Source organism: Parasteatoda tepidariorum, chromosome 3 (genome assembly GCF_043381705.1).
Source record: "Parasteatoda tepidariorum isolate YZ-2023 chromosome 3, CAS_Ptep_4.0, whole genome shotgun sequence".
Taxonomy (NCBI): Eukaryota; Metazoa; Arthropoda; class Arachnida; order Araneae; family Theridiidae; genus Parasteatoda; species Parasteatoda tepidariorum.
The window spans coordinates 94,451,780-94,473,236 of NC_092206.1; the positions used below are offsets into that span (position 1 = coordinate 94,451,780).

General features: G+C 29.2%; 2 protein-coding genes across 4 annotated transcripts in view; both read right to left on the reverse strand.

Moving 5' to 3' along the window:
* Window positions 1-2,589, reverse strand: part of LOC107451743 (integrin beta-PS) — a 51,671-nt gene extending 49,082 nt beyond the window's left edge. The window contains exons 1-2 of the mRNA XM_043054866.2: window positions 2,453-2,589; window positions 674-731 (exon numbers count right to left, since the gene is read on the reverse strand). Coding sequence (XP_042910800.1) covers window positions 674-731; window positions 2,453-2,470 — 76 coding nt within the window. The 5' untranslated portion in view covers window positions 2,471-2,589. The remainder of the gene's footprint in view (window positions 1-673; window positions 732-2,452) is intronic.
* A 6,638-nt stretch (window positions 2,590-9,227) lies between these two features.
* LOC107442000 (geminin) lies at window positions 9,228-21,429 on the reverse strand. 3 transcript variants are annotated; one of them, XM_071179025.1, is made up of 8 exons: window positions 21,234-21,353; window positions 20,865-20,909; window positions 19,566-19,649; window positions 16,791-17,073; window positions 14,143-14,199; window positions 13,975-14,057; window positions 13,021-13,104; window positions 9,228-9,459 (listed from the first exon to the last, which is right to left on the reverse strand). In XM_071179025.1, exons 3-8 carry the CDS (start codon window positions 19,647-19,649, stop codon window positions 9,439-9,441), a joined length of 612 nt encoding a protein of 203 aa, XP_071035126.1. In that variant the 5' UTR covers window positions 20,865-20,909; window positions 21,234-21,353; the 3' UTR covers window positions 9,228-9,438. The 3 variants fall into 3 exon arrangements, with proteins under 3 accessions (XP_071035126.1, XP_015910919.1, XP_071035127.1); XM_016055433.2 differs by lacking the exon at window positions 20,865-20,909 and having other exon boundaries at window positions 21,234-21,429; XM_071179026.1 differs by lacking the exons at window positions 13,021-13,104; window positions 20,865-20,909 and having other exon boundaries at window positions 21,234-21,373.
* Between the last annotated feature and the right edge of the window lie 28 nt (window positions 21,430-21,457).

Genomic DNA, 21,457 nt, shown 5'->3' on the forward strand with positions numbered 1-21,457 from the left:
GGGTGAATAAATTATTGAATAAAAATAAAATCTTGATAACAAAAAATATCAAATGCACCGAAACAACATTACTTTCCGGTCCCTCTAATACAATAAGAAATATTTAAGGATCGCAAAAAATGAAAATTTAGATTTGAAATAAATATTAAATTAGTTTATATTTTAATTTTATTTAAGTAAGTCAAATAAGAAGATTGAGTACATTGAATAACTTTAACCAAACAATTAGAATTTTACGTACTGGGTCTCAATTTTTATAATTCAAAAGCTTAACTTCAATAATGTTAATTAATTAGTGCACATGATAATTTAAGTATAAAAAAAATTATACCCCAAAACATATTTTCTCTGAATAAACACACACACGGATTCTGATTCTTGACCAACAAAATAGGAAGGGGGGAGCCGAAATATGGAGAGAAAAAAAATCTGTCCCGATTGTTTGGACCAGGAGAGCGATCGAGAGTTTGAATTCCTTAATATTATTTTCCTTTTTTTAATGAGTATTTTGCCATATTTCTGAAAGTGAATTTAAAAGTTTTTGCACACAATTAGGAAATTTGTTTATCTAAAGATAATTCTGTGTAAGAAATGTATGTTTTATAATTATTTACTAGTTTTTATTAATTATTTTGATAATGGTGGAAAAATGTTTGAATTATAAGGTACTTACTTCGCATCAAGTTTTCTATCATAAATAATACAATGATGGCATATATCGGTGGACGCATCTGGAAATAAAAGAAGAGATATAGAGATTGGAGAAATTACATTGCTTTCTGCAAACAACTTTTTTTAAATAATTGTTTAGTAAATTTTTTAACTTTCCTTGTAAACTGATATTATTCAATCTTTCTTATATTTTAATGGAAATATTTATTTATTTAGTAAAGTATCATGGGAAAATAAACAACAACAATATATGTGGGTGCGTAATAATTACATCCGAAGCTTAGTAATAAATATAAAATTAATGCGATAGTTTTTGGTATTATAGGAGAGAAAATGTTTATGTGGAAAGTAAGGTACAATGATCCATACTATCAAGAGTAACATAAGATAGATTATCAGATTAGCAATGAACATTGGATAGATTATCAGATTAGCAATGAATATTAGATAGATTATCAGATTACTAGCAATGAACATTAGATATATAGATTTTTAGAGTAGCTATAAACATTAGATAGATTATCAGATTCGCAATGAACATTAGATAGATTATCAGGTCACTAGCAATAAACATTAGATAGATTATCAGATTGGCAATGAACATTAGATATATAGATTATTAGAGTAGCTATAAACATTGGATAGATAATCAGATTCGCAATGAACATTAGACAGATTATCTGGTCACTAGCAATAAACATTAGATAGATTATCAGATTAACAATGAACATTAGATAGATTATCACGTTACTAGCAATTAACATTGGCATTGAACATTCGATAGATTATCAGATTAGCAATGAACGTTAGATTGATTATCAGGTCACTAGCAATGAACATTAGATAGATTATCAGATTACTAGCAATGAATATTACTTAAGATTAGAAAGTAAATTTTGTTTTTAAAGTTAACTTTTTTTTATTCCTAGTTATTTTATGTAAGACTATTTTTATTTGCGAGCATTGCCAATTCTGCGACGTTGTATTCATATCTCCAAAACCAAAATTATAAGTAAATACTAGATGCGTGTAAATATTTTTTTTATTTAATAACCGAGTTCAAAGTACAATGAAACACTTGACATTGAAACATTTCACTTGAAATAACTTGCTAATAGTTGCCGCCAAGTTGTCACCATCAAATTTGCGCATCTTTGTCAAATATAATATTGAATATTGCGTTCATACTACTATAGTGCTGAAATTTTATCTTATTGGACGTTGCTTTTAAAAACATTCCACGGCTCATATCATGTTTTCTAATGACAAAATGATAGATAATACCCATATAAACATCTATCAAAATGACAAAACAGTCTACCCTTGGTAAAAATCGAACTTTTTCTACATTATTATCAGTACTTCATTCAACGCCGGGTTACGGTGTACAACGAAAAAACGTAAGACCTTTAATTATTGCTATTTTTCAAGTATAAATATGTTGTTTTGAAACTAGTAAAAAACTATTTAGATGGGGAAAATACAAGGCTAAAAGTGTGATGGAATTGCATTTGTGTAAATGCAAAATTGTGGATAGAGTATTTTTTTTTCCTGCATGGATTAAAACTTGACTTAAGTTTAAGCGCTATAGGAGAATGAAGATAAATAAAGGCGCACCCAAAGCGTGAAGGGCCGATAAAAGTGTCGGCATTTTGAAGTGAGCATTTTTTTTTTATCAAACAATGCGGAAGGTTACGCAACAGATTTATTTACACTTATATTTTGATTCGTGTAGTAAAAAGGATATCATAAAACAATTGTTAATCAAAAATTAACTTACTTTAATGCGAAGTGCCATTTCTGAAAGCTCTTAAGTGAATGGAAGAGAATTGTCGTATAGAAAGTAAAAAGAGCGCCATTTATTTGTTATCAGTCATGCCGGATATCGAAACCACATCTCTTTTATTTTCTTTCGAGAGGAAATGTTGTGAGAGTAAATTTTTCGAATTTATTTCCGGGACGAAAAACGAGTCAAGATATGATGTGCATTTATCATTTTGCTCTAACACATGAAACATATAGAAGTGAAAATCCTTTTCTTGTTTGCATTTTAGTTATAAAGCACCGATAACTGTAAGCAAAAGATAATTTTATTTTAGAACTTTCTTGTGGATTAAAAGTAAAGAATTCCCACTACAGCCCGTTGTAAGCCAGGTTGTCGTGGAGGTTAAGGCTCTACAATGTCAAGACCAATGATATGATTGCGGCGGTATTACGCAAAGACCGCCTTTACTTTTCAGAGAAGCTTGTATCCGTCGATCAGAAGGTGCGAGGGCTGCCTTTATTGAGGATCGAACCCCAGTCCTTCATAATGACTGCTCGGCTCTTTTAGTCTCCGAGCCATCGCGGCACTTATTTTAGATTATTCTGATCTTAATTGTGATGCACGTCACCTGAGCCACAGATGATTCTCCATGTACGTGGTGACCCACTCTTTGTCAAAGCAGAGGATTATCTGATCCACGATGTCGATTTTTGATTCACATTTTGGATTCTCTGATCTCAATTAAGGATTTTTCGGTCGGCATAGACACTGATCCACTTAGTTGATTATCCAAATCCCGTCCTATTCATATAATGAAATCCCTGATCCAGATTGTAAATTTCCCAATCTACATTAACATGAGCCATCCAGAGCATTCTCCAGTAATGTCCTATTCACATCACGGATTCTCCCATTCAAATAATGGACTTTCCGATCCCCATGGTGATGTTTGTGGTTTCTCCAAATATGTGACAAATTTTTCTATCCATATGGTAATGTATAACACTGATTCATTCAGTGGATTCTCCATTGATACTTTATCCACAGAAGTCACATTCAACTAACTTAATGTAACACATTATCAGCTTTATAATTTGCATTTTTTTAAAAGAAAACTTTAAACAAAAATACCCATAAAGCATGTAACCTTACGGCAGCCTTGTGAGGGAATTTTCTTTTTACTGTCACAAAAATGCTTGTTCTAAAAACATTTTTTTCAACAAAGCAAAAACATTGCAATTTCAAACTTTTCATCCTAAACGGATTAAAAATTATTTTTCAAAGCTTTTTTAAAAAGTATGGTCACTTAGGTCCATCATGACGTTTTAGCTGACGTCACACAAGCGATAGGATCAAATTGCATTGTCCATTAAAATTTCATGACAAGGTGGATTTTAGCTGAGCATACAAGACTTCGCTAAAAGAAACCTTGTAATTACCTAGGTTTAAGAGTATTTTCACCTTGAGACTAGCTTTATTAAAGGATTTTTTCACGCTTGAAAACCCTAAGTCAACCTTGGTTTAAAGTTTTTGCTTAGAAGGTTGTTTTCTAAGCTTTTGAATTAGGATAATGTGCGTAGAATAGTGCAGATTGTCACAGATCTCGTTTTAAGGTCAGAAGGTTTACACGTAAACCGCATTACAAACCTTTTTAGGTTTACATTTAAAGGTTTTTGATGAGTGAAAATAAACCTCATGTTGCTATCTGGGTATCTACTTGAGCATAGTTTATGCGGTGCATTTGATGGCACAGATTCATTAAATACATCACGCCATGCCAGCCAGCTTAAAAGTAGTTTCAGAGCATCCGGATATGAAGTTCTGAAAAGCAATTTTGTGAACTCACAAAGGGGTTCAGGGTAACTTTTAATATTATTTTACCAACTCAATAAAAATATAAATATCATAGAATATTTCCTAAGAAATTTTTTTCGATCAACTTATGAAGGCTTTAAAATACCACTTAATATCACTCTTAGACGAATTTGACATGTGTCAGTGTCAGCATATAAGATAGACAGGTTTCACTGCCTTTTATTAAGTAGATTAAATTCGGTTCTTGATAAAAAAAAAAGAGGTGTACTTTAGAGAAGTAGACCACACGTTTCACTGTACTTGATGTCTATCGATACCGTAGGTATAACATCTGTAACTGAGCAAAACCACAACTAAGTGGATCAAATGTTTCCTCAAAAAAATAATTTTTAACAAATTGAGAAGGAAACAGTGTGACATATAGCCTTATTTTTGCTATGATATGAGATTATTTTTATCAGTGCAATGATCGTAAAATGTGCTTCGTTATTTACTCTAGTTTCTTATTTACTGACACTAGGAAAATCCTGATTTCTGCTTAAGTAAATAATCATGATAAATAATTTATTCTGTTATGAGAAACTAAATTTTTTGACCGTTTGAGGAAAAAAAATATTATGTAATAACTGATCTAAACTTTATTGTACATAATACAACAAAAATAAATCCTGACATTAAGAAAAATAAATTCCTTGAATGATAAAAAGTGGTAGCAAATGTTATTGAATATTGGAATCCAGCCATTAGCACACGCGTTTTTCAGACAGGTTCGTTTGTCTGACAGCGTGGATTTTCTGGAATGACAGTGAGTTTTTCCAGGTAGAACAATTTCCATACGACTGGGATACTTGTGGCAAGGAAGTACAGTGGGCAGAATAATAATTTTAAAAAAAAGATATCATTCGAAACTAGCTTGTGTTAACCATTAACAGATTTTCACAAGCTTAATACTAATCTTAACAGTTTGTAGGCCTAGCTTATGTAAAAATTTACATGACCATCATTAAATGTAACAATAAAAAATAATAATTATTAAATTTTTTTAATGGAATTATTTTTAATAAAATAAATTTATAATTGTATGCAAAAAATTTTGTATTCGCTTAAAATAAGGGTGCACAACTTTTTTGAGAATGGCCACTTGCATAGCAGGTTTAATAATAAAAAGCCAAGCACATATTTAATAATGTTGGTGACAAATATTATATTTTTTATATAAACGTTAGTGTTCTAAGCGCTGAGTTATTTTAATCAAAAAAATTAGTAATATATTTTCAAAAAATGAAATACTTTTAATAATAAGAATTCATTCAAAATTGATACTTTTTTATAACATTTTCCCCTTTTTATCATATATATATATTGAGGGGAACATAAATTCTAACAAAGAAAATAAATAAATAAAATGTAATGCCCACAGAATGAAGGAGCAAAAAAATTACATATTTTAATTAACGAAAATTTATGAGGTTTAAACAAAAACCAAAAATTGAAACAAAACCATTATAGTACAAAATAAGATTCAATATTTATTTGGCATTATACTACAGATATTATTTTTATTTCTTGAATTATTAGGAGTTTTATGAATTTTAAACAGGAAACGCTTTTATTTTAGTTTTTTCCTTAAAAGAAAATCACCTAAGTAACGAAAATGTTAAAATAAATTATAAACAGTGAGAAGTTTAAAAATTCGCGTTTTCCTCCAGTTTTCGAATTTTTCAAGTTGCAATAACACTGCATTAAAATATTGGTATTCTAAATAAATACCATGTACAAATACTTATCGCTAACTGCGAAAAAAAAAACTTATACTGGGCGTGTAGCTAAATTTTTCAACAAAAAATAAGCACTTTTTAAGCACTCAAAAAATATTTTTAAGCACTTTGAAAAATATCAAAATTAGACAGGGTTGGCAAGTTTTTGACAATTGATGGTCTTATCCGGCTTTATTTACAGTGACGAAGACGATGGCGCGTCACAAACGATGAAATTAACAAGAGAAATGAAATTTTCTATCACTAATAGGGAAAAAAATTGACACTGTTTAGTTGGTCCCGTAATCAGCAAAAATTCGAGAGATTCTTCGATTTTATTACAGAGGGCGGAAAATGAAGTCTGAAATTGAGAATCTCTTGCAAAATGCAGCATGAGAGTCAAAAATCCTTCCCACTGAATCCAGCTCAGTATACGCAAGTGCGGACCGCGAGTATTTCATCAAACATGTAAAACAAATGGCGCTTTCATACACTACAGACCGGCAGTATGCCGAAATAGATTGGAGTTGAATTAATTGTGAAAACGTTGAATAGGACAATGTTTTTTTTTTTTTTTTTTTTTTTTTTTTTTTTTTTTTTTTTTTTTTTTTTTTTNGCAAAAATTTTTGAATTCACTTAAAATAAGGGTGCACAACCTTTTTGAGAAGGGACACTTGCATAGCAGGTTGACTGATGAAAAGCCAGGCACGCATCTAATAATGTTGTTGGCAAATATTGTATATTTTTATATAAACGTTAGTGTTCAAAGGGCTGAATTTTTTTAATCAAAAAAATTAGTAATATATTTTCAGAAAATTAAATACTTTTAATAATTAGAATTCATTCATGATTCTTTTTTTTATAACATTTTCCCCTTTTTATTATATATATATATATATTGAGGGGAACATAAATTCTAACAAATAAATAAAATCTAATGATCTCAGAATGAAAGAGTAAAAAAATTACATATTTTAATGAAAGAAAGTTTATGAGGTTTAAATAAAAACCAAAACCATTATAGTACAAAAAAAGATTCAATATTTATTTGGCATTATACTTAAGATATTATTTTTATTTCTTGAATTATTAGAAGTTTTATGAACTTTAAATAGAAAACACTTTTCTCTTAGTTTTTCCTTAAAAAAAATCACCTAAGTAACGAAAATGTTAAAATAAATTATAAACAGTGAGTAGTTTAAAAATTGGTGTTTTCCTCCCGTGTTCGAATTTTTCAAGTTGCAATAACAATGCATTAAAATATTGGGAACCTAAATAAATACCATGTACAAATACTTATCGCTAACTGCGGAAAAAAAAATTTATACAGGGCGTGTAGCCAAATTTTTCAACAAAAAATAAGCACTTTTCAAGCACTCAAAAAATATTTTTAAGCACTTTGAAAAATATCTAAATTATACAGGGTTGGCAAGTTTTTGACGATTGATGGTCTTATCCGGCTTTATTTACAGTGACGAAGACGATGGCGCGTCACAAACGATGAAATTATCAAGAGAAATGAAATTTTCTATCACTAATAGGGAAAAAAATTCACATTGTTCAGTTGGTCCCGTAATCAGCAAAAATTCGAGAGATTCTTCGATTTTATTACAGAGGGCGGAAAATGAAGTCTGAAATTGAGAATCTCTTGCAAAATGCAGCATGAGAGTCAAAAATCCTTCCCACTGAATCCAGCTCAGTATACGCAAGTGCGGACCGCGAGTGTTTCATCAAACATGTAAAACAAATGGCGCTTTCATACACTACAGACCGGCAGTACGCCGAAATAGATTGGGGTTGAATTAATTGTGAAAACGTTGAATAGGACAATGTTTTTTTGCATAATTTGTGAAGAAAATCAACGTGGCAAAAGAAAAATATTACATTCCGGAAAAAGGAAAATCAAGCACTTTTTAAAAACATCCATGGAAAAATGCACCTTTAAGGGCTTTCAAAAAACGAAAATAAGCACTTTTTAAAAACGCTACGCACCCTGTTATATTTATGATGAAATATGCACAAATAAATAGTATCAAAAAATTATTAAATTCGCGATTAGAAACTAGAGTGTCGTAACAACATCGTAGTTAAAGTAACGGAATAATCAAAATCAAATAAGAAAACATCGCACGAGTAGTAATACAATAAATGTATCCGGATTTTAAAATCCCCCCTAAAATAATATTTAATAATCCCCCTCCCCCCTAAAAAAAGAAGAATTGATACGTCATTTTACAAGGGAATAGGCAAAAACAAAGAGACTCGAAAAGTGATTACTCAAATTCGAAATTCGCGCATCGAAATATCGTATCAAAAATATAATTTTTCAAACCGTGCGGAACCGTTGAAGCAATCGAGAAACACGATAGATTTACAACGTAATCTGTGCAAATTGAGCGCATCAAAAAATGGTGACTCAAATGTGCAATTCAAATTTTTTTTTCCATTTTCAAAAAAAAATTTGTGCTCAGAAGTTTTTGCGGGCAGCACACCAACAGTCGGAGGGGGACACAGATTGTGCTTCCCTAGCTTATATAATCATGAAATATTGCGAAATATAAAAAGTGAAACTAACATTTAAGGATGATTTAATAGTCAAAAATCCAAATCCGCGGAACAAAATTCATCTTTATTCAGAGAAAGTACGATTTTGAGTTTGATTCTGCAACTTAATAGTTAGCACCAATTAATTAGCATATTTAAAGTTATCTTTTAAGTATTATGATCTGCCCTTAGTTTATAAAAATATGATCATTAGAACAAAAGTTATTCTGTGAGATATCTTTTTTATTTTGAGTACTGTACAAGCGAGAAATAAAGTGTAATCGTGTGTAGATTATTAACTTCCCAGCTTTTCCTTTTGAAGAACTCTGACCTTCCAGGATTATACATAATTCCAGGAAAGTTTGAGTTTCATAATTTTTTTTTTCAATTGATCATAAAAATATTTATATTTATGTAACCCATTTTTCTCCATTATATTTTTAATAATGATTATTTTGATTAGTCTAACAGTTTGAGCTTTTATAACCTTTCGGATGCACAAATTTACTGTGTCAAATAATTAGATTTTCAGGCAAATGAGTGATCAGGCAACCAGGTGTTGGGTGAGTGCACCAGACCCTTTTTATTAAGGTGCGTGTAGCTAAAATGAAGCTGGTCTTATTATTTTTATTACTATAAATGTGATACATCAGAAAATTAAAAAACACTATGACTTAAATAAAATACTTTTAATAAAATCTATATCCAAGAGTTATACAACATTTATGAAATGTGGCTTAAATCAGCTGTTCTGGCAATAGGGAAAAAAATGAGTTGAAGAAAAATGAACGGATGTCCCGAGAGAGAGGCAACAAATTTTATACAACCGGTGCATGCTTCGCGTTAATTGCAATCGCAGAAAGAAAATCAAGGAACTTCAAGTCTTCACTCATCCAGCAGTCCTGCCTAAAAGAGACAAAAAATCAGAGACAATAAATAAATCATCCATACATTTCAAAGCATAAGATAGAAAAACATCAAGCAATCTCTAGCAGCAAAATAACTTAGGCCTTCATCGGACCACTATTCATTCATCTTAATCTCATCAATAAAGGTAAAAAAGGGCCCATATTGACTCTATATAGAACTATTAGATTAACCTAATATTTTATTTACATTATTCAACCAATATCGGCTCTATATTGAATTGTTTTCGCCCAATATTAAAAAATAGAGACAGTTCAATATTGGTCCCTCGGTGAATGTTCTTATAGGACCTATATTGAGTCCAACTAGGGTCCAAGGTAAAATTGTTGCTAGGGATATTATGTACACAACAAAATACTTTTTACAATAGGGGTGCACAACTTGCCGCCCGAGGGCCACACGCAGCCTGCCGACTGTTGATGTGCGGCCCACGAGAGCTCCTAAACACATTAATTTTTTTTTAAAGTAAAAATTTAGAATCTTTTCAATTTCTCTTCTCAAAATATTGTATCATAATATGAATGTTCTTATAGGACCTATATTGAGTCCTACTAGGGTCCAAGGTAAAATTGTTGCTAGGGATATTATGTACACAACAAAATACTCTTTACAACAGGGGTGCACAACTTGCCGCCCGAGGGCCACACGCGGCCTGCCGACTGTTGATGTGCGGCCCACGAGAACTCCTGAACACAATAATTTTTTTTCAAATGTAAAAATTTAGAATCTTTTTAATTTCTCTTCTCAAAATATTGAATCATAATATGAATGTTCTTATAGGACCTATATTGAGTCCAACCAGGGTCCAAGGTAAAATTGTTGCTAGGGATATTATGTACACAACAAAATACTCTTTACAATAGGGGTGCACAACTTGCCGCCCGAGGGCCACACGCGGCCTGCTGACTGTTAATGTGCGGCCCACGAGAGCTCCTGAACACAATAATTTTTTTTTTAAATGTAAAAATTTAGAATCTTTTTAATTTCTCTTCTCAAAATATTGAATCATAATATGTACTATAATAATTAAGTTTTAATTTTTGCTTAAACCCTATAAATTTTCTTTAAAATATTTAGTTAAAATTTATAGTATCTCTTTTCCTCAAATATATATATATTAATAAAAAGGCAAGAAAAATAAAAAAATATTAGTTTTTTTTATTGAATGAATTTTAGTAATTAAAGCATTTAATTTTAGGAAAATATGTTACTAAGTTTACTCATGAAAATATTTATTGTTCAGAGCACCAATTTTGAAATAAAAATTATCATATTTGCCACCAACATGATTAAATATGCGTGCAGCCCTTAGTCAACCTGCTGTGCAAGTGATCCTTTACTGAAAATGATTGCGCACCCCTACTTTACAATTTTAAAATAATTAATCTATTAATACACATCACTATTTTCAGGATTTGCCTTTACAAGGTCAAGCTTGATTTAGAATCAAGTGCGTCTTATATATGAGGAAAACAGGAGTATACATACAATGAAACGAAGAATTAGTGGGTGTGTTTATACAGGATTGCAGGTAAATGGTAGACTGTAAGAATTCGAAATTCAACATGAAGTTAAATAAGTACAATTGTAAACAAACGACGAAGCTCGATTTTTGATTTTTAAATTCAGAGACAATTAAGAAATGAATTTTCTCATTGGTTTAGAAGAAGCCATTGTTTTAAATTAAATTAGACTCTATTCTAGTTTGTCAAATATTTAAAAGATAATATCATTAATGTTTGCTAGTTTATAGCTCAAATCAAAAATGTTATTTATTGCGAGTTCTATAATGCTTCATTATTTTTTATTTGTTATGAATGATTGAACTTCCACACCAAAGAAGTATTTGTCAAGTTATCTGAAACTATGAGTTTATTTTGTTTATAGTTATGTTTTTAAAACTTGTTACTATAAAGATAAATAATTTAAAATCAATGGTAATTATAATTAAAAAAAAAACAAGTCTTATATTTAAATGCAAAATTCATGGAGAAATAGTACTAATTCGTTGAGGACAAACGTAAAAAAACCTCTATTATTCTTGTCACCAATGATAATTTTGGTAATGGGCACTAATTGAAGTAAAATAAAAAGTTATGAGCAAAAAGGCTGAATTAATTGAGAAATGGCACTAACTTGTTTAACAGAGTGTAAAAAGTGGTCAGTCTATTATTGATGTCAATGATGCTTCACTAATTTTGTACCTAACAATTAGTACCTAATTTTGTAGTAACAATTAGTACCTAATAGGTACTAATTGTATAACCGTCGTTTTTGAACAGTCGACCCAATTTAGGGTTTACGTCTACCAATGATCAACTCCGTAGCCTTGTAATTTTTAACCAAATCCAGAAGACGAATTCTTGGATCAAGTATTGGGAGAAATTTGCAGTCAGGGAGGACTTTGATGGAACTAACTCACATTTTGCACAGAGAGGAAAACCACGAAAACCGTCCACAGTTAGCCTTACAACAAGGGAACTCTAACCCATGATTCATCTACCCCTGAGGATATTTTATGTCAGCACTGTGGTCGGTGCCAGCCAGGAGGCGATTTTGGATCGACTAGCCACCACTGGGATTCGAACGAGATTCACCTCATTAAGAGGCGAGCGCTCTACTCCCTAAGCCACTCTGGTTCTAATAGGTACAAATTTAAATAAAAAGAAATAAGCTATATACTAAAAAGTAAAATTAATGGTGAAAATGTACTTATTTGTTATGGAGAATAGCAAAAAGTCGGCCTATTATTATTGAAACCCACGATGCTTAATTTTGGCAGTAGGCATTACTGACATTATGAAAATTGATGCAGTTTTAATATGTACCAAATATACTCTTAAAAGTATTGCCTGAGTAAATTTGGTACCTCTCACAGCTACACCAATACTGTACATTTTTTTGATAGATACTGTGGAAATAGGTTTTTTACGGCTCCTTGTAAGAGAAAGCCACTTGATTGTGGTCAATTTTAAATATGAATGTCGGGACAAAATGTTAAATATTAGGACAAATAACGAAATTTTTTTTATCAGGAATAACAGGACAATTCCAAACCCTGAGTATTTTAACACTAGAACTTAAATTTTACTTTGTCTTTTGTTTGAATGGGAACAATAACAAAAATTATTATAATGCATTAAATTTAAATTGATTTTCTATTATTAGAATGTCTTACTTAAAACAATTTCACAACTTGGTAGTACAGTAATTAGAGTAACAAAAAAGGTGTTTTTCAAAACAAAAAAAAAATTTATTTAAAATATTTTTACACAAAAACTTTGTGATCTTATTATAAATGAGAGCTAAAAACTCGCCTACTCTCCTCTGTATGCTTCCTCCTTTTTTGAGGGAAATGTTGATGATTTAAGAGGGAGAATTTAATTTCTTCTGAAAACATTGTTAATGATGTATTTTATGAATAGATTTTTAATCAAAATTTTCTCTCAGCACTGGGGGGCCCTTCTAGATAACTATTTTCCATGCGCCCACACTGAAAATCTTACACTGTAGTATAACAAAATTTGATACTACACTTACATGTTTAAGCAATATTTCGGCAGCTTCAAGTGCACTTTTAAGCTGCATGTTCTCAGCTTGCAGTACATTGATTTCATCGGCAAGCTAAAAATCCAACAAGAAAAAATAATTATTTTATTTTAATAATTTTAAATAAAAAAGGTAAAATTTTTTAGCATTCGGTGACACAGGAAAAAAAATGCTTAAGCTCATAAATAAGTGCAAAAAAAAAAAAAAAAAACTAAGAAGCTATAAAACGATAAATTAAACTGCTTCCAGAAATAAAAACATATTTTTGAAGGCGATTCAGCTGAAAATAATTGAGATAAAAGAGTTTAGAAAAATAAGTCAAAACAATTTGTAAGAATAAGCAAAAACAAATAATTAAAAATAGTAATTTGGAAGAAAAATAAAGCATAGATTCAACAATATGAAAGATATAAAAATAAATTAGTATGCTGAAAGAAAAGAAAAACACATTTCATAATTAATCAGTAGCAAGCTAAAAATAATACAAAATTGGATTTGTGGAAATAGAAAAAAAAAATCAAACACTTAGTAAAAGATATAATAGAAAAGTTTTTAAAATGGATTAAAAACACACACACTTTAAACATTTGAATTGAAACACAAATCAATAAATCAACTAGATTACTAGGCTGGAAAAAAAAATTTAAAGACATTTTTTGTTTTGTTTTTTAGTAAACAGTTCAGAACTATTACTAAGCTGAACAGCTAAATTTAATTAAATCAAAATACACATCATTCATTGCTTCAATCAAAATCATTGCTTGAGTAGAACATTATTTAAAAACCGAAAACATATTACGGTTTTCAAATAATGTTCTACTAATAAAAAAAATTACATTTGCGTTTTTCTGTTTTTAAACAAAGATGCCAAAGCTGATACACAAGAAGGAAAATACTCAAAAAATGAATAAAGAAATAAAATAAAAAGCTGAAAACATTTCATACCATCTCATTTTCTAAAACAGTTTTTTCATGAGCGATTCTTCTTTGTTCAGCTATTTCCTGCCAATATGCTTGACTTGGCTTTTCTAAAAAATATATTTGATTGCTAAAATAAATTAAGCGAAACAGACATCCACAAAAAAAAAAATAAGAATAAACAAAATATATTACCAGAAGTTAAGAGCTGAATGTCCTCTGAAATGCTTTTATTCATAGTAGTGCAGTTACCTGAAAAATAAGAGCTATGAAACATCTGTAAAATTAATTTCGTTTTTTCAAATTTCAATAACTGTGTAAATCAACAGTTCTCAACCTTTTTAGTTGTTAGGACCATCGATTTAGTAAAAATAAATAAATAAAAAGCCTTGAAACCCATTAACTACTGAATGTACAATTAAAAAACATAGTGAAAATTACACACACACATATATATACATATAAATCTAGGATCAGTGAATCGTCCTGAAAAACTGGTATTAGATTTAATTTGGCTTAGACTATTGACCAGCATCCAAGCCCCAGTTCCTCTCTGCCCGTGGCGGATTTATGGTAATCTAACAGGTGTAAATAATAATTTATTTAGCCTTACATAAATTTCAACAAGGATAACGGAAAATAGTATTGGAAAATTGTAGCTATTATTTTAAACTAGTTCAAAACAAACAAAAAAATTATTTCTGACATTAAAATGAAACTAACCATAAAAGATCACAGAATAGTTAAATCCTTAATTAGATTATATAAAAATTTTATTCATTGCTGATAAGTAGAACAAGTGCAAAATACTATCTTAAAAATTTCACAGCAGCTAGCTTTTATCGAAATTACTTTAGTTATCAACCTGGAGAAAAAAAAATCCAGTATGTATACAGGAAACCAAACATACCTAGAAAGTGTAGCACATAGCACTTTTATATCTCATGAATTTCTTTGCAAATAAGTAAATTTTTATTTTAGTTATTTTAATGCTAATTTTTAAACTATACCAACAGAATTTCAAAACTAGCATGATCTATCTTTGGATAAGTTTGTAATTTTACCACTCAATTTCATTCATGCATCAGCAAACTGATATGTCAAATATAAACAAATTAATCAATTTTAACATCTCATCCAACTTAATAACTAAAACGGTTACAAAACAAGCATCTATTAGTGCAATTTTTTTAACAGTGGTGTAGAAATTAAAAAAGCCCAAGACTTTTTGCAACCACGACATAGTGCAATAAGTAAATAGAAAGAAGAAAAATCACACTCTTTAAAGTAAATTCACATTAGTAACTTTTTTACCCCTAAAAAATACAAACCAATAAATTAATTCTTTTAAAAAAACAGATTGAATGGAGATAACAGCTAGATTTATCATTTTTTAAAAACATTATACAGAAATTTTTTCCAAAACTCTTTCTGGCTAGCTTTCCCAGTCAACCAATTTTTAGAAGTTTGTTTTGATAAAGAACAGAAATAGGTTTGATTTGTTGTTATATGGCTAAATACTCTCTCCCTGGTCAATACTGCCAGCTTCAACTTAAGCACACTGTAAGTATTACTTTTTTTTTTTTTTTTTTTAATTTNTTTTTTTTTTTTTTTTTGCTACTGATTTTACATCATTTTGTATTGATCCTATCAAAAAATTTAAAAATTTTTGTTCTGTAATGTCTTCGTAATGTAAAGCACAAAATAGTTTCTGCAACATCAAGAAACAAGCTTTGTCATCTTTTAATTGCAATAATTTTACAAACACAGAATAAATAACTATTAGCAAAAAACTTGGAACTCAATCAATTGAATTATTAATAAAATCAGCTATTTTAGCATGAACTAAGATATATGCTTTCTTAATGCAGTGCAATGTATATGCTTTGCAAAAAACAGTTTTTTATCTTTTGGTTTATCAGACATTTCAAATTATTATATTCCATAAACTTTTTAATAATTAACTAAATATGCTTGAACTATGAACTCACTGACATAAGGAAAAGTTTTGAGAGATGTAAATACTTTGGGGGCCCCGAGTTTATGTGATTGGGCACAAAAGCCCGAGATTCAGTCCCAGGGAGGCAGAAAATTCCCAGAGCATATTTTTTTCCTTTTCTTTTTTTAATTTCTCTCAACTTTTATGGTTGGTAAATTAAATCACATTTTTTTTTAACAATAAGTTGTTTTTTTGTTAAATATTCTTATAAAATTTAGTTTTTGTATTGTTAAAATTTTTTGATATTTTTTTTTTTAATCAAGAAAAAAAATTCTTTTAATTTTACATTATTTTTGAATAAACTAGCTTGTGTGTTGAATATATTTGAATTTATGATACTACTCACAAATTTAAGGAATTCAAATTAATAGACAAATTGATATATAATTATTTATTTGTGTGACATTTAATATAACAAATTTAAAAAAAAAAAAAAAAAAAAAATTATTTTACTCTTGTCTATCAAGGCAGTCCCCATTCTTCTTTCTTGCAAGGATAATTTTCTGGTCTATTATTTTACAAGGAAAAGTCTTGCAAAGTGAATTTTTTTTACAATAAAAATTTTATAGCAATTTTTTTCCTTTTTTATAGTCTTTTTTCTTTAAATTACACATAAAATTTCCTCTGGGCTGCCTAAATTTCCCGAACCTTATTTGCGTGATCACACACATTCAGCATCATCAGACTTACCAACTCTCAGGCTTAAAGACAAAGAGTTAGCAAGTCTGCAATCAGCAAGTCCTTCTCCTAAGTGGACAATTATTTTGGTTCTAATGGTGATAGCAAGGTTTCACTGCATAGACTGCTAAATGTTTAAATAGAGGACATAGTATAAATAACTAACCCAAATCTTGAGCAGCCGAATCATTTGATATATCACTGGTGCTAGCACAAGAATAAAGGTAAGTTTCAAGCCTAGACTGATTGAGCGTCACTGTTGCTTGCAAATCCTCTTTCTGAGTACAAGCTTTAGCTTTAGATACTGCTTCCTTCTTGGTTACTGCCTTGGGCAGTTTTTTAGTTTTATTTTCCCTTCCAACATTTTTACGCTTGGAATGCTTAGCAGGAACAGTGCTCAACTTTTTACTTTTAATATTTTCATTAGTATCAACAGCTTCCTTGTTCATCTAACAATAAATAAAGAGGATTAAAGTAACTATAAAAAAAAAAGATAAAGCATGGTTACAGTTAGTAAATATTATTCTACATACAAAGAAGCAAGTATAAATATTTTTTACATTGATGAGTAAGCATTAAAAATGATTTCGAACTTTAGAAATTTTAACTAAAAATATAAGTGCTACTTCAAAATAATTAAGAAAAAGAATTTTTTCTCTTTTTTCCTCTAAAAACTGTCATGTCATTATCTAAAAATTATCATGTATTATTTATTAACAGTAATATGCTATGCATAACACATGTACAGTGTGCAAAAAAAAAGGTCCATCTTGAATAACTTTTATCTAATGATCACATCTTCACGCTCTAGGACTCAATCTTAATGCCTCGAGAGGGTGACCACAAATATGCTAATTAATAACGGCAAATGATATTTTAAGTTACAAAATAAAATACAAAAACGTACTTTCTCTGAATAAACACACCTTTTTTTAATGCATTCAGATTTCTGAACCTCAAAACATAGGGGGTAGCTGCAATCTGGGAAATATGGCCCCAATAGCTTGGTTAGGAGAGTGGTATTTCATTATAGCTTGAGAACTTTTTAAGAGAACGAAAAAAAATTTGCACTCAATCATAAAATTTGCTTATCCAAAAATAATTCCATACAAAAAATAACCTTTAATAAATATTTATTACTTTATTTAATAATATTTTTGAAAAAAATTTGAATAGTAAGGTATACAATTTTTTGCATCATTTTAAAGAATAAAATTTTACATGATAAAATACTAAAATTGAGCAAAATCCGCCGAATAGTTTCTGAGAAATTGAATTTTAAATATCTGACTAACTTATTTGACTTAAGATATAGTATTACAAAACAGAACTAATAACAAAACAAATAGAATCATAAGCATGGTATAGTACGGCTTTGAGGAGAACTCCTCCAGACTGACAGTTTGGGGCTGTCTGCTGCTATGGTAACAAGCAAGAGCACATTTCTAATGGGGGTGAAATGGAGGAAAGAAGGTGTTGATTGGTTTACTCACGACGACCTACGCTATGATTAAGATAAAACTATTCACCCCACAGCCCTATTTGAAGTGGCTTTTGCTCGTTGCCCTGGCAGGCTCCGCCAGGACGCAAGACGGGTGTCTGGAGGAAGTTCTCCTGAGAGATGCACTATACTTCATCATGGAAGTAAAAAAATATTTGAATTGCTACTGTGGAAACATGAACTACTTTCAGGTTTAAGGAACAACTGTAGTTGGCAAACAGCATTACTCTAACACATCAATAGATTCATAAAGGAAAAAATATTTAAAAAAAAAAAAAAACTTTTACCCCAATAGTTTACATACTAAAACTAAGAAATAAAAAAAGTTTTAATGAAAATTACTGGTAGGCACAGAGTTGATCTGCAAAATAAAATATTTTTAAGTGGAACAGTAATATAGAATCTAAATCTGCAATCTACTAAGGTTAATTTTTATACATTCACAAAAACAGAACTCTGGTAGAAGAGAAAACCCCAACACAATTTTAGATTAAAAAATTATTTAATTTCACAAATTCACAAAAATAAGGCCTTTTAAAATAAGTTTGTACAAATCACCAGTTTTTGTGATTTTTCACAAAAAAAGGATTATTTTTTTGCTAATTTTTTTACAAAGATGATAAAAGACTACAATGCTAAGAATCCAAAAAATTTAAAATTTTACTCTTATGAATGATTTTGCTAAAAAGCAGTTAAGATTATTAAGAAAAAGCAATAAAAACTAAAGATAGATTAAATGAGTTCTTTGAAATATTTAAAAAAAAATAAACATTTTAAGGAGGAGGGGGGTGAAGGACACATGTAGTGGTTAGGGGTGACACTCTTCAAAAATCTCAAGACTAAAACTATTTTTATGGTTAATTTTCTTTTTTTTAGTACAAAATACAAGATTTTAGTTTTAAAAAAAATACAATTAATCAAAAACAAAATTCATTAACAGTAGGTATTTTATCAAACCCAAATCAAATTAATAAAACAATTAAAAACAGTTTTTATTGATTTATTTTTTTGCTAAAATTAACAAGTTAGGAATGAAAATTTATTAGCTGTGTAAGGCAGTGTTTCCCAAAGTGTGGTACATGTACCCCCAGGGGTATGGGAACAGTTTAACGGGGGTATGTGTTCTTATGCGAAATATCTTGAAACAAACGGAAATTTCAAGAACTTTTATTTAAAAACAAAGCTAGCTTTTAAAATTTACGATTATGTATTTTTCCATTGGGTATTTTTTGCAGAGTTAACAGTTATAGTGTCAACAGCAGGTCGTGATTTTTAACTTTCGTGCAATTTTTTTATAGTAAAAAATACATTCATTATTTTATGAGTGGTACACAGTGTTTCGAAAAATTTAAAAAGGGTACACAAAAGTCATAAGTTTGGGAAACACTGGTATAAGGGATTATTGTAATAGTTGTAGTATATGGAAATCATTATAAATACATTTTCTCCTTCTTTCATTTTAGTTGATCCTCTGACATTCACTGTTGATTGTTGCAATTCCTGGAAAATCTTTCTAGTCATCATCTGAAAAATCAAATAATGGCTATTTAATATGGAATAATTGATGAAAAACACAAGTAAAAGTAAATTTTACTAAGAAAGTAAATTTTTATGTAAAAGTAAATTTTTAAAAGCTAAAAGAAAAAAATGAATGAGAATCTTTTTCTAAGTCGCCTCAGTAAAATTAGTTTTTTGCCAACCCAAATAGTAGAAACTATTATACAAAATGAAATATCAAATAGTAAATGAAGATTTTACACAATTTATAATAACATAGTTCAAATATTAGTATTAATTTCAAAGCCATTTAATAAATCCGATCTAAAAAATAAAGTAAAAGTTGGAAAGAAAAAAAAATTAATATAATTTCTTAGAAAAGGTTTTAATTTTCAGGAAATTTGTTGTTTAAATTGTTACTTCTGTCAATGCTTTACATGTACGCTTATTGTAGAAAAAAAGTAAAGCATATTTGCAACAGCAAAACCCTAAGAATTTAAGCTCTAAATTTTTATTCACAAATTACTCATTCTTAAACTGATGATTCATTATACACATACACATGATTATATATTATTTGTAAATTACAATAAAATTTAATTTTAAATGCAATTATAAAAAACTAGTAAAATTGGAAAACTTCAAAGTTTTTAAAATTTGAACTGGAAATCATGAAAGAATTCATGATAATTTTAAAGTGCATTTTCAATTATAGGGGATTTATTTTAAAATTTTCAACAATGTAACATGTTATTGTTTTTTTCCTTGTATTTTGATAGCTTTACAGTATTTAGATTTGCTAATAGATAACTTCTGAGTGAAAAATTAGTTCCTGTTATTTCAATGATTGTAATATACTTTTTGGGGATTTTCATCATAGCCAAGTTTCAAGGCCAAATTCATTTTACAGTTAACTTTAAACAATTGTCATTTTTAGTTTCTTCCACTCTTTTTCTAATGTCTTGGGGGAAAAAAAGGCATCTTCCAGACGAAAGTCAAACTGTAAATATTGTTTTAATTTTTTCTTTTTTTTTAACTGGTCACCCTGCTTTTTTATTTACTTATTGTTTTAGTATGAGAGTAAGCTTGTTTGTAACCATTTCGTTCTTCAAGTTTTATGTACGCTCATAAAACTTGAAAATATAACTTCCTACAAATTTCATAAGTTATTATGTATAATAGCACATGTTGCTTTCAGTTAAGATCTAAATACACTTTATATTTTGGAGATTACAGTTTTACCTTTCATATGTTAGACACCTTCCCAACATGGCATTTTTTAGCTCCCTGCAGAAAAAGATTGTGCATCTCTGTTGCAAATTATAAACAGTAATTTAAATTATTCAAAAACTAAGTTCATTATCGATAAAATAAAAGCTATAGAACAATAATAAATTGTTATGCATTTTAAGATTCAAATTAAATATGCTTATTTATTAGAATATCATAGTTTATTACAGGAAAAAAAATAAATCATGAAAAATCTTTAATACTAAAAAGATAAAGCGACAAAATTAAAAAAACTAATATTCACAACAGTTATTATTATCATGCATTTATAAATATTAATATCAAAGATATAAAATTTAATAAACTACTTAATTTAATTACTTTCTCATTTATGGATAAGTTTTTCAAATGGACCGCAGAATAGCTACCAGCACAATAAAAACAAACAAAATTAGGTGTTTAAAAGTTTTAGTTCGTAAACGATTCAAAAGCTCTCAGTTTACATATATACGAATTGAACTGAAAAGTTGGAAAGATTTAATATGCCTCAAACTTGCTGCCATATTTCGTTCATTTTAATTTGTAAAATCATTAAAGTAGCAGTT

What these genes read in the sequence shown, in the direction of transcription:
- LOC107442000 (XM_016055433.2), bottom strand. Translation starts at nt 19,649, where the DNA reads ATGATGACTAGAAAGATTTTCCAGGAATTGCAACAATCAACAGTGAAT. An exon ending in AAATGAAAGAAGGAGAAAAT is followed by an intron (nt 17,074 to 19,565) that starts GTATTTATAATG and finishes ATTTATTGTTAG; the next exon opens with ATGAACAAGGAAGCTGTTGA. An exon ending in CCGAAATATTGCTTAAACAT is followed by an intron (nt 9,460 to 13,020) that starts GTAAGTGTAGTA and finishes TGTCTCTTTTAG; the next exon opens with GCAGGACTGCTGGATGAGTG.